This window comes from Pan troglodytes, chromosome 18 (assembly GCF_028858775.2).
Source record: "Pan troglodytes isolate AG18354 chromosome 18, NHGRI_mPanTro3-v2.0_pri, whole genome shotgun sequence".
Classification (NCBI taxonomy): domain Eukaryota; kingdom Metazoa; phylum Chordata; class Mammalia; order Primates; family Hominidae; genus Pan; species Pan troglodytes.
The window spans coordinates 24,516,075-24,532,151 of record NC_072416.2 but is presented as its reverse complement, the minus strand read 5'-3'; the positions used below and the strand labels follow the sequence as shown (position 1 = coordinate 24,532,151).

General features: G+C 45.6%; 2 protein-coding genes and 1 non-coding gene across 7 annotated transcripts in view; all 3 read right to left on the bottom strand.

Moving 5' to 3' along the window:
* Positions 1-1,527, bottom strand: part of POLR3E (RNA polymerase III subunit E) — a 37,200-nt gene extending 35,673 nt beyond the window's left edge. Inside the window, exon 1 of one of the 3 annotated variants that reach the window (XR_010152305.1) lies at positions 1,142-1,527. Coding sequence is in view for 2 of the 3 variants with exons in the window: in XM_016928667.4 (XP_016784156.1) it covers positions 1,142-1,361 (220 nt within the window). In the remaining variant the exon portion in view is untranslated. The remainder of the gene's footprint in view (positions 1-1,141) is intronic. The other 2 variants (XM_016928667.4, XM_016928666.4) reach the window with 2 other exon arrangements.
* Positions 1,458-1,539, bottom strand: TRNAL-AAG (transfer RNA leucine (anticodon AAG)). Its single transcript has one exon. It is a non-coding gene; the product is annotated as a tRNA-Leu (tRNA).
* Positions 1,540-9,920: 8,381 nt separating this feature from the next.
* The window catches only part of EEF2K (eukaryotic elongation factor 2 kinase), an 82,521-nt gene continuing 76,364 nt past the window's right edge, over positions 9,921-16,077 (bottom strand). For 2 of the 3 annotated variants that reach the window (XM_009430480.5, XM_016928670.4), the window contains one exon: positions 12,019-14,780. In XM_009430480.5, the coding sequence (XP_009428755.3) occupies positions 14,671-14,780 (110 nt within the window). In that variant the 3' untranslated portion in view covers positions 12,019-14,670. Of the gene's footprint in view, positions 14,781-16,077 lie in introns of all 3 variants that reach the window. The other variant, XM_001161085.7, reaches the window with a different exon arrangement.

Genomic DNA, 16,077 nt, shown 5'->3' with positions numbered 1-16,077 from the left:
TATGTCAAAGATCCTTATTCTTATTCTTAACCACTATACTGCACGGTTTTCTGATAAACGGCAGTATGGTTAAGTGGGTAACAGCTTGGACTCGAGAGCAAAACTATGCAGGTTCAAATCCCACCACAGCTGCTTGGCATCTGTGACCCACCTGAGTTGTCTGGGTTTGGTATTCCACCCTATTTTCATCCCTAAAGTAGGGAAACTAAGTACCGACCTCCAGACCCCTGCGGGGAAGAGTAAGGACAGGACGCTAATAAACGTAACCTCTGGGAAGGTTTGTTATTACTTGACAACATGTTTTCTGCCAACGTAAGCGGGTAATGACGCTAAGCCACAAGTCAAACGCTGCAAGCAGGAGCGTCACCCGGTTTCTACTGAGCCGTCACCACAACCCTATGAGGTAGGAATTTCTATTATCTCCATTTCACAGATGAGGAAACTGTGGAGATCGCTAAGATCTCTTCTTTCCGCCTCCAAGCCCAAGGAATTCTAAAGCTAACCCAAAGGAACGACCTTGTTTGTTTACTGACACCTCCTCGGACCGAATGGTCAGGGCTGTATCCGGAACACAGAGTTGGCTCAGTAAACACTGAATGGTTGCCTGAATAAATGAATGAGGAATCCCGGGCCTCGCCGGGCAGAGGCTAATCCGGTTCAGCTGCGAAGTGGGGGCTCCGGCAGGCGCAGGTGCCCTCCCTGCCCATCGGGGCGGGCCGCCGATCCCGAGCCTCGCTGTCCAATGGGTTTCTGCTCCCTCGCGGGTGGTCAGGCCCCCCTTCTCACGCCCACCACGCAGTCCCTGCCGCGAGCCGCCACTACACCCGACGCGCGGACAGGTGTTTCTTCCGTAGGAGGCCTCCCAGGCCCGGATGGGGCAGGTCGGCTGGACCCTGAGTCACCGCCGCCAGCGTCGGCCGCGGCCTCCCCAACTCCCAGGTGTCAGGTCAAGGAAGTCAGAGTCCGGGGTCGGCCTGGAGCCGGCTGCCCCTCCTCCCCGCCCGAGTCCCGAGAGGCCTCCAGCTGCTAGGCACAGCGCGGCGCGGGCCTCCTTGGCCTACTCGGGAATCTAGCCCAGGCCCACGTCGTGAGTGCGATCCGGCTCAAGCCCCAGCTCGGGCACTGCCAAGACGGGACTCACCTCTCCGCGGGGGCCGAGCGCGGACGGCGGCAACGGCCCAGTTACCCGCGGGCTGCAGAGGCGGCGGCGGCCCGGCTCTCCTCTCAGGCGGCGGCCATGTTGCTGGTGGAGAAACTCCGGCGGACACGTGGGGGGGAGCGGGCCGGCCCCAGCGTTTCCTCTTACCCACAATGCCCCGCCCCGGTGCACGCGGCTCCGCCCCCTCCGCCGCGCCATTCATGCAGGCCGTGAGCCCCGCCCTGCAGCAGGGGGCGCTGATGGCACGCGCAAAACTGAGCCGGGAGTGTATGCAGCGGGGACAAAAAGACAGCAACCCTGGCAGCGGTGGGATTCGAACCCACGCCCCCGAAGAGACTGGAGCCTTAATCCAGCGCCTTAGACCGCTCGGCCACGCTACCCAGCTGCAATGTGTTTGTGCCAGAAAGCTACTTAATGCTTTTGCTTTTGCATTTAATCTGGACATTGCGAGGCGTTTTCGCTGAGGTTTTTTTTTGCTTAACGTGTGTTCAAGGTGATCCCTATAGAATTATTTTAAAAAGCCGTGTTTTGGAAAATAAACACTTGCTCCAGTCTTTAGACCCAGGTTGGTTCCGAATAGGTATTAGAGCAAAACGCATTTTTAGAAACTTTACTCTGAGTTGGATGGTTAACCCGGAGACCCCTGGTTAACCCACAGGTAATCCATACGACCCGGATTGGGTGTCTCCGGGAGAAGAAATTGATCTGATCAGAAACATGCACCAGGGGATCTGACGGCCAAACCCTGGAGCTGGTCTGGGCAGTTGTCTCTGAAAAATTGTGTTTAAATTTTTACTTACACAAATAACACGCGAATTATTGCAAAATATTTAAACTTTGCAGATAAGGTACAAATGCTCTTTGACCTTGACTCGCATCCTAGGCCCCTCCGCCGAGGTAACTAACCATTATTATCTGTTTAATATGAACTATGGTTTGAATGTGTCCCCCAAATTTCATGTGTTGGAAATTTAATCCCCAATGTGGCAGTATTGTGTGGTGGGCCCTTTAAGAGGTGATTAGATCATGAGGGTGGAGCCCTTATGAATGGATTAATCTCTTCATGGATTCATGGATTAATAGGTTAATGGATTAATGGGTTATCTTGGGAGGGGGACTGATGGCTTTATAAGAAGAGGGAGAGAGACCTTAGCTAGCAAGGGAGGAGCTCAGCACCCCCTCCATATGATGGCTTGTACTGCCTGGGAACTCTGCAGGGGTCCCCCACCAGCAAGAAGGCCCTCACCAGATGCACACTCTTGACCTTGGACTTCTCAGACTCCATAACTGTAAGAAATAACTTCCTTTTCTTTACAAATTACCCAGTTTCAGGTATTCTGTTATAAGCAACAGAAAATGGACTAAAACACTATATATCTTTCTAGATCTTTTGCTGTGAATTTATATGTTTATATCTATATGGATATATATAGATATAGCCATAGAAGATAGCTTTGTTTTTATTGTGTATGGATTTTAACACAAATATTGTCACATTATTCATATAGATCTGCAATTGGCTGTTATTTTTCACCAGACTGTATTTTAAAATACCTATCCGTGTGGATATGCAAAGATATTAAAAACAAAAATGCACAAAAATTACAAAGAAAAAAATTATCATCCATAGTGCCACCACCTGGCATTAAATTAATGACTTAGTATTGTGGCATTTTTTTCCTTTTCTTTTTTATTTTCTTTCTTTTTTTTTTTTTTTTTTTTTTTTGATGTGGAGTCTCGCTCTTGCTGTCTAGGCTGGAGTGCAGTGGTGCGATCTCCGCTCACTGCAATCTCTGCCTCCTGGGTTCAAGCGTCTCTACTAAAAATACAAAAATTAGCCTGGCGTGGTGGCACATGCCTGTAATCCCAGCTACTCGGGAGGCTGAGGCGGGAGAGTTGCTTGAACCCGGGAGGCGGAGGTTGCAGCGAGCCGAGATCCCACCACTGCACTCTAGCCTGGGCGACAGTGAGAAACTCGGTCTTAAATAAATAAATAAATAAATAAATAAATAAATAAATAAAAAATAGATCACACTATTACAAATAGAAATTATTAGACCATTGCAAATAGAAATAAGGTCCCCTCCCATTCTCCCCTGTCTATAACTGTCATGAATTTGATGTGTATCTTTCCAATAATTTCTTACATTTTTACTATAAAATTTATGAATAATATCTAAAATGGTTATCTGTATGTTTTTCACTTATATAAATGTTAGCACATTGTACTGATATCCTAAAACTTGCTTTTCTCATTTCAACAGTATTATTATTATTATTATTTTAAGAGAGTGTTGCTCTGTCACCCAGGCTAGAGTACAGTGGTGCAATCATAGCTTACTGTAGCCTAGACCTCCCGGGCTCAAGCCATCCTCCCACCTCAGCTTCCCAAGTAGCCAAGATTACAGGCATGAGAGACTGTGCCAGGCCCAACATTATGTTTTTGAGGTCTGTTATGATGCCTATAGATCTAATTCATTCATTCCATGCCATGTACAACTTTTAAGTTGTTACTAAATTTTTGTCATTACACACAATATGGCAGGAAGTATCCTTGCACATGGCTCCTTGTCTTACGTATGGACATTTCTCTAGGGTATACACTAGAAATGAAATTGCTGGTCTATATTTATACTTTCCCTAGTATTATATAATAATAATATTAATAATAGGCTGGTCTCGGTGGCTCACTCCTATAATCCTAGCACTTTGGGAGACAGAGGTGGCAGGATTGCTTGATGCCAGGAGTTCAAGACCAGCCTAAGCAACATCGAGAAACCTTGTCTCTACCAAAAAACAAAAGAAAAGAAATTAGCCGGGCATGGTGGCATGTGCCTGTAGTCTCAGCTACTTGGGAGGCTGAGGTGGGAAGATCCTTTGAGCCAGGGAGGTCAAGTCTGCAGTGAGCCGAGATTCAGGTGCTGCACTCCAGCCTGGGTGAGAGAGTGAGACCCTCTCTATATAGATATAGATATGCATATATTTTTCCATTTTGCCAAATTATATGACTTTTGATGACTTTTTTTTTTTCTATTTCTTCCTGAGTCAACTTTGGCAAGTTGTCATTTTCTGGGAAAACAAAGCCCCATTACTTGATTTTTCACATTTATTGGCGTAAGAAATCTCAAATATCCCTCATATCTAAGGTTTTGTCCTCTATCATTCTCTATCGTTTCTCTTTCCCTCTGTCATTTACATGGATTACTTTCTCCATTAGTTCTGTTCAACACAGGGAGTGGAGTCAATGCTTAAGGTGACTGAATGGGGGAATTAGGCAGGAACTCTATGAACGCTGGTGATGCTTTAGACACATCAAAAACTATATAAATCACACTTTTATAAGTAGAATTCTCATTTTGCATTGACTGGTATTAGACTTTTCAGGGCCATGATTCAAGTTTTTGGCTAATATCCAGTTGGTACACACCCCTAACATTTGGGCATTTTATGTCTTTCCTCTTCAATCCCTCCTTAGCCTGGCTTTTCTCCCCCTCCATCCACCACCTTTTTTTTTTTTTTTTTTTTTTTTTAGAGAGACGGGGTCTTGCTTTGTTGCCCAGGCTGGAGTACAGTGGTATGATCACAGCTCACTGCAGCCTTGACATCCTGGGCTCAAATGATCCTCCCATCTCAGCCTCCCAAGTAGCTGGGACTAGAGCCACGCGCCACCACACTGGGCTAACTTTTGTATTTTTGTAGAGACGGGGTCTTGCTTTGCTGCTTAGGCTGATCTCAAGCTATCCTCCCACCTCAGCCTCCCAAAGTGCTAGAATTACAGGAGTGAGCCACCACACCTGGCCATCCATCTACCTTTAACATATGTAATGATATGCAAAGATTTTCTTGTGCTAGAAAAGTTTGTTGCTCTTCAAGACATTAAAAAAAAATACAGAAGCAGCCATGGATTGAAGACACAGGGTAGGCATTGTGGGGAGTTCAAAGCTGAATGAGGAATAACCCCTTTAAGTCAATAGGAGTGTTTGTCATGGTATTTTAGTACCAGGAAGGACTTTGTTTGTGAGTTGGGTACTGGATTTTCCAAAAGGAAATATCCTCACAGTCAAGGATAATTGCTGGCATCTTTGCCCAGTCTGATTTTTCTAGGAACTGCCTGACCAGCCAGTTCCTGGTCAGGAGAGTGGGTCCCTGGCAGCCACCTTTGTGCTGCACGCCCCACCCCCACAGCCATGGCTAGCGGGTTCTACCGTTCTTCAGTGGACGTAGGATTCAGGTTGGACCAATCAAATTCTCTCTTGAGAATGTGAACTGAGACTCCGTGAGTTACTGATTTTGTTTTTTTTTTGTTTGTTTGTTTGTTTGTTTTGAGACAGAGTCTCGATTCATTGCTTAGGCTGGAGTGCACTGGCGTGATCTCGGCTCACTGCAACCTCTGCCTCCCAAGTTCAAACAATTATCCTGCCTCAGCCTCCCAGGTAGTTGGGATTACAGATGCACGCCACCATGCCGGGCTAATTTTTTTGTGTTTTTATTAGAGATGGGGCTTCACCATGTTGGCTAGGTTGGTTTTGAACTCCTGACCTCAAGTGATCTGCCCGCCTCAGCTTCCCAAAGTGTTAGGATTACAGGCGTGAGCCCCCGCACCCGGCCCAATTTGTTAATTTGACCGTGTTGCATTGGAATTAGTCTCTGAGGCTGGCTAAAACTAGGAAGAAAGGGGGATTTCGCATGGCTATATTCTGTGAGGTGAGTTGGAGAGGTAGACAAAAGCCAGTGTATAGAAAAAGAGGGAATGAGAGAGTGAGAAGAGCAGAGTCAGGGAAATTCTGATGGTTTTCTGGCTTCCAGCTCCAGACCCTTTCCAAGGCCCAGTGGGTCGTCCACTCTTGGAGGCATCCCTTTATCACTGTAATAAATTCCCTTTCTCTGCTAAAGCCCAGTGCTACTTGGTAGCTGTCAACTGTAAACAATAACCCCCTCCCCCTTGCAAGGCAAAGGCTCAAATGAAGCTGTGTGTGTGTCTTTGTGTGTGTGTGTGTAGAATTTTTTTTTTTTTTTTTTTTGAGACAAGTTCTTGCTCTGTTTCCCAGGCTGGAGTGCAGTGGCACAATCATTGCTCACTGCAGCCTTGACCTTCTGTGCTAAAATGATCCTCCCATCTTAGCCTCCTTAGTTGCTGGGACTGCAGGAGCATGACACCATGCCTGGCTACTTAAAATTTTTTTTTTTTCACAGAGACAGGGGTCTCGCTATGTTGCCAGGACTGGTCTTGAACTCCTAAGGCTGACATATTTCTGCTAGAACATTCTGGAGCAACTTGTCTCTTTCTACAAACACATACTGAGCAGGATGCTTAATTAAGAGGAAGCCTGCAGGGAAACAGCTGATCCTGGAAGGCACAGCACCCTTTTGAGAGTTTCTCACAGTCCAGCAGCCCCTTACACAGTTTTCTCATGACAATCAGACATGAAATCAATGAGCAAGAGATGCAGAATGTTGCATCAGAACCCCTGGACCTACAAGGTCTCAGCAGCGGGATGCCTGACAAGGGAGGGATGGGCTGAAACTCCGACTATTCTTTGTGTGCCTGTCCCTATATCATAAACACTAGGCTGTAGATAGTGGAAATGGGTGTGGGGTCTCAGTCCTGGATCCCCTCCATCCTTTCCTCCCTTGCTCCCATAAAAGGAAAATGCTCTCAAACCTGGCCTGAGACCATATCTTTCTGTAAGAACCTCCTTCTGGAAAGAAACTAGCATTTCTGATAAATGCTTGAGCATTGAGCATTTTTCTTTTGAAATTTAAGAGCATTGAGATTTACACTGGGAAACTAGCTTTCTACTCACTCAGTTGATGGTCATTTGTCAGTCAAGAGTGCAGTGACCTTTAATGGAACATTCTTTTCTTTTCTATTTTGTCTAACAGTGATTAATCATTTTCTTCTCCTAGAAAATGTCTCTATCAAGATAGAGGTCAGAAGAGTGGCCAACATTTTTCGGGGTGGAGAGAGGGTGTATTGCCTGGGAAGGGGTCCAGGGGGGCTTCTGTAGGCCTGCAAATGTTCTAATATCTTGAATTGGGTTGTTAAGACACAGATGTGTACAAATGTAAAAATTCATCAACCTGTATACTTAAGAGCGTGCAGTTTAATCTACATAGGCAGACTGTAATAAAAAATAAATTTTTAGAAAATGTCCCTACCAAGTATAAATCTTTGAATTCCCAGTGGGTTTACACTTGCAGCAAGACTGTTTTTTTTTTTTTTTTTAAGATATGGGCTTTCACTGTGTTGACCAGGATGATCTTGAACTCCTGGCCTCAAGCAATCCTCCCATCTTGGCCTCCCAAAGTGCCAGGATTACAGGTGTGAGCCACCACGCCCGGTCAAGACTGTAATAAAATTTTGATGTATGCTGTAACAAAACCAACAGAAAAGTTTTCTTTATTAACTTCTCTCTAATCTTTTTTTTTTTTTGAAATGGAGTCTCATTCTGTCACCCAGGCTGGAGTACAGTGGTGTGATCTCGGCTGACTGCAACCTCTGCCTCCTGGGCTCAAGTGATTCTCCCGCCTCAGCCTGGCTAATTTTTATATTTTTAGTAGAGATGGTGTTTCACCATGTTGGCCAGGCTGGGCTCTAACTCCTGACCTCAAGTGATCTGCCCACCACAGCCTCCCAAAGTGCTGGGATTACAGGCGTGAGCCACGGTGCCAGGCCTCCTCGTGCCAATTTCTCAGCCTTGCAGGGCTTGTTCAGCAATGAAAATTGGGTTTTTCTCAGATTTCTCTACTGCTGATCTAGGATCCAGACTTCTTGGGTCTGTTAATTCAATTACAGTCTACCTACTTTCCAGCACCCAAAACTTGCTGTTCAATCCTCTTTCTCTTCATCCTCACCGGCTTATGCTATTTAAAAACAAACAAACAAACAAACAAACAAAAGAATCCACTTCCTGTCATTGCAGTGGGGATTTAGGAACAAGTGGACCTAAATATGTATGTTCAACCTACCATGCATAGTTATACTAATGTTCAAATTTCTTAAAATTAAAAAAAATTAGCTTAAAACCAAAAGATCAACTGGTAACCAAGATTTTCTTAAGCTTGGAATTAAAAAAGCACTTTAGGCTGGGCGTGGTGGCTCACGCCTGTAATCCCAGCACTTTGGGAGGCCAAGGTGAGTAGATCACCTGAAGCCAGGAGTTTGAGACCAGCCTGGCCAACATGGTGAAACCCTGTCTCTACTAAAAATACAGAAATTAACCAGGCATGGTGGTGTGCGCCTGTACTGCCATGCCAGCTACTAGGGAGGTCGAGGCGGGAGAATCGTTTGAACCCGGGAGGCGGAGGTTGCAGTGAGTTGAGATCGCACCACTGCACTCCAGCCCGGGTGACAGAATGAGACCCCATCTTAAAATAAATAAATAAACATAAAAAAACACTTTACCATGTATTATCTTCTCTGAAGCTTACAACTCTGTAATGGTAAAAATTATTCTTCAGGCCCGGCACGGTGGCTCACGCCTGCAATTCCAGCAGTTTGGGAGGCCAAGGCCGGTGCATTGCTTGAGCCCAGGAGTTCGAGACCAGCCTGGGCATGATGGCAAAACCCTGTCTCCACTGGAAGAAAGAAAAAAACAAGATGAAACACAACCTGCCCCCCTTCAAAATTAGCCGGGCGAGGTGGTGCTCACCTGTAGTCCCAGCTACTCGTGAGGAGGCTGAGGTGGGAGGATAACTTGAACCTCGGAGGCAGAGGTTGCAGTGAGCCAAGATCTTGCCACTGCACTCTAGCCTGGGCAACAGAGTGAGACTGTCTGAAAAACAAACAGAAAAACTCTATGTTTTATAGATGAGCAAATGAAGAAACGAGAGGTTCTAATACTTTCTCTAAAGCAAACTGACTGCAGACGAGCCAAATCTGGAAGGCTTTGAAAAGTTATTAGAATTTATTACAAATGTTAAAGTACAGAAGGCCTTGCATTAAAAAAAAAAAAAAAAGTTTTCAGCAGCTCTTGAAAAATTGGAAAATAGGGTAACATTGAGCCCGCGCTTCCCATGGTGGCAATCATTTGAAGTTGAATCATGGCTGCCCCTTTCAGATGGGGTATGAGCCTTCTCGTTGACCCCTGCCTGCAGCAGCTTTATTTATTATTTATTTATTTATTTGAGACAGTCTTGCTCTGTCGCCGAGGCTGGAGTCCAGCGGCGTGATCTCAGCTCACTGCAAGCTCCACCTCCCGGGTTCACGCCTTTCTCCTGCCTCAGCCTCTCGAGTAGCTGGGACTACAGGCGCCCGCCACCACGCCCAGCTTTTTTTTTTTTTTTTTAATGCATTTTTAGTAGAGACGGGGTTTCACCGTGTCAGGATGGTCTCGATCTACTGACCTTGTGATCCGCCTGCCTCAGCCTCCCAAAGTGCTGGGATTACAGGCGTGAGCCACCGCACCCGATCCCCCCCCCTTTTTTTTTTTTTGAGATGGAGTTTCGCTCTTGTTGCCCAGGCTGGGGTGCAATGACAGGATCTGGGCTCACTGCAACCTCCATCTTCCGGCTTTAAGCAATTCTCCTGTCTCAGCCTCCTGAGCAGATGGGACTACAGGTGTGCGCCACCATGCCCGGCCAATTTTTGTATTTTTAGTACAGACAGGGTTTCATCATGTTGGCCAGGCTGGTCTGGAACTCTTGACCTCAGGTGATCCCGCCCGCCTCGGCCTCCCAAAGTGCTGGGATTACAGGCGTGAGGCACCACGCCTGGCCATTTTTTTTTTTTTTTCAAACCAGGAGACATTTGAGTCTGGGACAGGAAAGAAAGAAAACACTTTATTTGTAAAGAGAAAATGGAACTTAGTACATATGCCAAAATAAATCTGTAACGCAGGCCACTTCTCTGGGCCCCATCTTGAGTAGGTTAAAGGGTCACCTTAAAGACTAGAAACACAATTAAGAGGCACAAATCCACACAGAAAATATGCATATTTTGTCTCCTTTCCCCCCAAAACAAGCTGCATATACTTGTGTAAACTTGTTGATTTGTAAAACATGTCTAGTACTGCAGACAAATGTGTGGGATGAAATAAAAGCCATGAAAACAGGGCCAGGTGCAGTGGCTCACGCCTGTAACCCCAATGCTTTGGGAGGCTGAGGTGGGAGGATCACTTGAGGCCAAGGAGTTCAAGACCAGCCTGGGCAACATAGTGAAACTCTGTCTCTGCAAAAAATAATTTTAAAAAATTAGCCAGGCGTGGCTTGGCACGGTGGCTCATGCCTGTAATCCCAGCACTTTGGGAGGCCGAGGCAGGTGGATCAACTAATGTCAGGAGTTTGAAACCAGCCTGGCCAACATGGTGAAACCCCCGTCTCTACTAAAAATACAAACATTAGCTGGGCGTGGTGGCAGGTGCCTGTAGTCCCAGCTACTCGGGAGGCCGAGACAGGGAGAATCGCTTGAACCTGGGAGGCAGAGGTTGCAGTGAGCCAAAACGTGCCATTGCACTTGAATCTGGGCAACAGAGCGAGACTCCACCTCAAAAAAAAAAAAAAAAAAATTAGCCAGATGTGATGGTGCACATCTGTAGTTTTAGCCACTTGAGAGGCTGAGGCAGGAGGATCACTGGAGCCCAGGAGGTTGAGCCTACAATGAGTTATGATCATGCCACTGCACTCCAGCCTGAGTAACAAAGTGAGACCTTGTGTCTTAAAAAAAACAAAAGCCACTAAAATAGCAACAAGAGCAGTTTACTTGGCTTGGAGGTCAAAGCTGCATTTGATAAATTCCCAGAGTGGTCAGGGGGAGAACAGATATTCAGGAACACTGGGGTTTGGGAGTTTTTTTCTCTTCTTTCTTACACCCATAAAGCCACCTATCCATTCATTCATTTTATTCTCTTGCCTATAGCAAAACTGAAAGGGCCATTAAACTCCAGTTTAAATTTTATTCCCAAGATCCTCTAAATAGCAGCAGCTCTCAAATCCCAGGTCCAGCTTAGTGGCTTGCTAGCAGTGACACTGTGAAAAAAAATCTAGCTGGCAGAACCTCGGTTTCTCCATTTGTGAAATGAAAGTACTGGATGATAATCCTGGCTCTGCCAATTTCCTGGGCTTTCACCTGCTTCTTGCACTTGAAGATGGTCTCTGATATCGTCCCAGTTGGGCTGGAATGTCCTGGGTTTTGCGTTAGGTTTTTGGCATGTCCAGCATTTGTGGAAAAAGATGTCCTAACTATCTTCAGAAGGCACAAAACTAGGGGTTTTTCTTGTTTTTGGTTTTGAGACGGAGTCTCACTCTGTCGCCCAGGCTGGAGTGCAGTGGCGCAATCTCGGCTCACTACAACCTCTGCCTCCTGGGTTCAAGCGATTCTCCTGCCTCAGCCTCCCGAGTAGCTGACTTCAGGTGATCCGCCCACCTCAGCCTCCCAAAGTGGCGTGAGCCACTGCACCCAGCCCAAACTAGGTTTTGAAGGTGGAATAAGTTCTCCTAGCTCAGAAGGATCTCAACCTCTTGCAAGTTACTTTTCACTTTTAAGGGCCCTTAAAGAAGCATTTGCTTAGCTCTGTATCCAGGCCATCTCTCCCTCCCCGAAGAGCAACAGACCAGCAACTGACATTAAGATCACATGGGTGGGTGGGGAGTAGAATTGCGGGGGTGACAGTTCCAGCCAATCCAGACAACGAATCATTGTTTGGAGGAACCAGAGCCTCAAAGGGTGAGTGCACTGACTAGGGCTGGCTCTCCATCTGTTCACACATTTGTTGAGTGCCTACTCTATGCCAAAGCACTGTGTTTTGGTGCCCTGGGGAGCACAAAATTGGGATAGCTCCTGCCCTCAGGGCTTAATAAAGTAGCTCTCAGTCAAGGGTTAGAGCAAGGGTTGACAAACTACAGCCCAAAAGGGCCACCTGTTTGTGTAAATAAAGTTTTATTGGAACACCAGCCACACTCATTCGTGTTCATGTAGTGTCTGTGGCAGCTTTTACATTACAACAGCAGGGTTGAGCATTTGCAGCAGAGGCTATATGGCCTGCAAAGCCTAAAATCTTCACTTTCTACCCCTTTACAAAAAAGTTTGCCAATTCCTGCTAGAGAAGAGAGGACATACAACTAAGAACTTAAACGAGTGATAAGGGAACACAAATTATTTACATAATAAAATTTCAGAGAGCGGGGGGCTGGCTGAATTTAAAAAGCATGAATTACATGAGGCTTGATTACTGTGAAGAGATGATAAGTCAACTTAAAGTTACTTACATTTAACATACAATTTATATGCACTGGTTTAAAACACGCGCACACACACACAAAATGTAACACAAGCCAACTACTGATCTGGTACAGATGACAAAAGGGTGATCAGTTCCAACTTCAAAAGGAAAACTGGCTATGATGAGTCCATATTGAAAAAGTCACTGTCATTTATGGGTGGTCTAAGGGATTTTTTTCAAGGGTAATTTTACCTGCTTCATTGTTCATTTAAGGGTACACACTGAACTTTGGAACTAACGCTTGCATGGGTTTGTGCCTCCAAAGCAGTCAACACTGAAGTCTTGGCTGGGCTCAGTGGCTCCTGCCTGTAATCCCAGCGCTTTGGGAGACTGAGGCAGGAGGCTCACTTAAGTCCAGGAGTTCGAGACCAGCCTGGGCAACACAGTGAGACCCCATCTCTATTTCAAAAATTATAAAATAATAAAAAGAAAATAATCTCTCTGCATAAGCAACAACAACAAACCCCACTAAGGTGTTGAAGGACCCATTTTAATGAATAGTTAAGAATGGTTTATATGTTATACTCTGCTTTTTTATGTTTTGACTTTTAAACAAAGAAAAAGAGGCTGCTTTTGCATTTAGGGTTGATCAAAGCAGTCTGTCTTTTTTTTGTTGTTTTGGTAGAGACAGGGTCTCGCCATGTTTACCCAGGCTGGTCTTGAAGTCCTGAGCTCAAGCAATCCTCCCACCTTGGCCCCCCTCAAAGTGCTGAGATTACAGGCGGGAGCCACCGCACCTAGCATCTTTGCTATTTGAAACATCAAATGAAATCATACTAATGTGAGAGCTGAATTCCATTGAAAGGAAAAGCTCATTAAATAACAATCACCATTGTCTGGCCATGGGGAGACTACTGGAATTAATGAGTGTTTATAGTTCTTGCCCTCTCATCCTCAAACATCTTAGATAAATCCCAAGAGACTGCTGCTGAAAGCGTCCTGCTGTAAATTACAAGAAAATCAGCCCAGCTTCAAGCAGAAAATGCCAAGGACCAGGGCTGGGGAGCAGATTTCACGTAAGAACATCCAGACACTAAGAAAACACCAAGGAATACTGTATAAGAGACATTGCAGTCACGTTGTGGGAGCTGCCACTGAGATGCAGAGTGTGTGTCTGCTTGGAGAAAAGGCTCCCACATTCCAAGCCGCTGTCCTTACGTGTAAAAGCTTTGAGGTGCACCCTCTTCCACACTAGCTGATGTAGGAGTTAGAGGTAGTAAATGTGTGCATACAAAACTCAAACCTGTTTTGAAAAGCCCACCGTAGAAAGCATGCTTAAAAAATGGAATTCGGCTGTATGCCAGAAAATCAGTAGCATTATGGAAGGAAATTGAACTAGAAGTTTAAAAAACAGCCAATATGCAGGCCCTTCCCCACAGTAGAAGGGAGCCTGGGTATTGTGCAATCTCACACCCACTGAAAAAATGCCATGCATGCCTCTAAATGCTCTGAGAAAGAATGCTTTGCACTAAGCCACAGCAATACACGCCCCGTGACTTAGGAAAGCCAGCGTGCACAGTGCTTCATTTCTCATCCCGATGCACAAAACACAGGGCTCCATGGGCCCGACATTTCAGTCCAGCCTGAAAAGACTAGTGAGCACAGCCCTAAAATTGTCCATTCAAGGCAAAAAGCACTTTCTCATATCTCGTGACAAAAAAAAAAAAAAAAAAAAGAAATAAAAATGAAAATAGAACCACAAAATGGACAGGCATGGTGGCTCACACCTGTAATCCCAGCACTTTGGGAGGCTGAGGCAGGTGGATCACCTGAGGTTAGGAGTTCGAGACCAGCCTGGCCAACATGGTGAAACCCCATCTCTACTAAAAATGCAAAAATTAGCTGAGTGTGGTGGTGTGCACCAGTAATCCCAGCTACTTGGGAGGCTGAGGCAGTAGAATCACTTGAACCCAGGAGGCGGAGGTTGCAGTGAGCTGAGATCATGTCACTGCACTCCAGCCTGGGTGACAGAGCAAGACTCTGTCTCAAAACAAACAAAAAAACAAACAAACAAAAAAAACCACACACAAAACGGTATGTTGGTTCATTAGGCTGCTTCTTCAAGCCCCACTTCCCCAAAATACTGCCCTAAGAGACAGCTATAGAGTCTCTGCTGGTAGCTGCCAAGGAGCAAAGACATTTTTCAAGAGTCAAAAAATGAAATATAAAATTTGATTTTACAACACACTAAAAATGCTTCCCCTCCCCAAACTAAATAAGTTGTTGTTGTTGTTTTTTAAATCTTTCCTCCTAGCCCGTTTGCTTGGGACTAGCCGGCAGTGATTTTCCTGGTTACTCCTCCATCTGGGCCCAGGCCTCTTCAGCCTTTTGGTAGTACTGGTTGGCCAGTCGGCCCTTCATGGCTTCCATCGCTGCCTCTGCTGCCTGGGTATACAAGTCCCCTGAAAGACAGCAAAGGGGGGCAAAAAGAGGTGAACCACCTGTTGTTTTTGCCAGCCCAGTGTCCCCCATCACCCCTCCCAGAAGAACACCCTGACGTTTCCTTAAGAACTCAAACTACTCCGTGTGCCCTCTCCCTCCAGGTGTTCCGGGCGGGGCTCTAAAGGTGGGCCTGTGATAAAATCTAGCCAATAATAGCACTCCTCCCATCCCCCACCAAGCTATAGCAATTGGTCCAGATTTAGTCATGGCCAATCAGAGTAAGCCATCTAAACAACTACTGTTGGTTTGGGGTATGTAGATGATTGAGTTTGAGCCAATGAGAATCAGGCTGAGAACTAATTTGAGCCAATGAGAATCAGGGTGAGAACTTTTGCAGAACTAAGTGGGGATGTGCAAAAGTGGAAGAAATAACGACTTATAAACAGCTTCATGTCAGCTAGGTCAGGTTTTACCAAGTGAATTTGTGTAAAACATACAATATACTTCAGGTTTTTGGAGCTTTTTGGATTTAAAAATTTCAAATAAAAGATTATAGATTTGCATCATTCTTCTTTTTTTTTTTTTGAGATGGAGTCTCACTCTGTCACCCAGGCTGGAGTCCAGTGGCGGAATCTTAGCTCACTGTCACCACTGCCTCTGGGGTTCAAGCGATTCTCCTGCCTCAGCCTCCTGAGTAGCTGGGATTACAGGCACCTGCCACCACGCCCAGCTAATTTTTGTATTTTTAGTAGGGATGGGGTTTTATCATGTTGCCCAGCCTGGTCTTGATCTCCTGACCGCAGGTGATCTGCCTGCCTTGGCCTCCCAAAGTGCTGGGATTACAGGCGTGAGCCACTGCCCAGCCTAGATTTGCATTATTCTTTGTTAATTTTTAAAATATAACTTAAAAACTTTTAAAACTTAGCCTCATCCTATACCTGTGAAATTAGGAACTTAGTATGTTTATTATATGTTAGGGACTGAATGCTGTGTCCCCACTGGGCTCCCCATCCACAAATTCATATGTTGAACTCTTCATTCATGATGTAACTGCACTGTATTTGGAGACACACAGTCTGTGTCTTAGTCCATTTTATGTTGCTATGACAGAATTCCACAGACTAGATAATTTATAATGAAAAGAAATTTATTTGGCTCACAGTTCTAGAGCCCGGGAAGTCCAAGAGCATAGCACCAGCATCTGGCACAGGCCTTGGTGCTGTATCATCCCATGCCAGAAGGCAAAGAGCAAGAGAGGTAGAAAGCAAGCGAGCAAGAGGGGGCCAAATTTGCTTTTATAACAAAGCTACTTTTGTG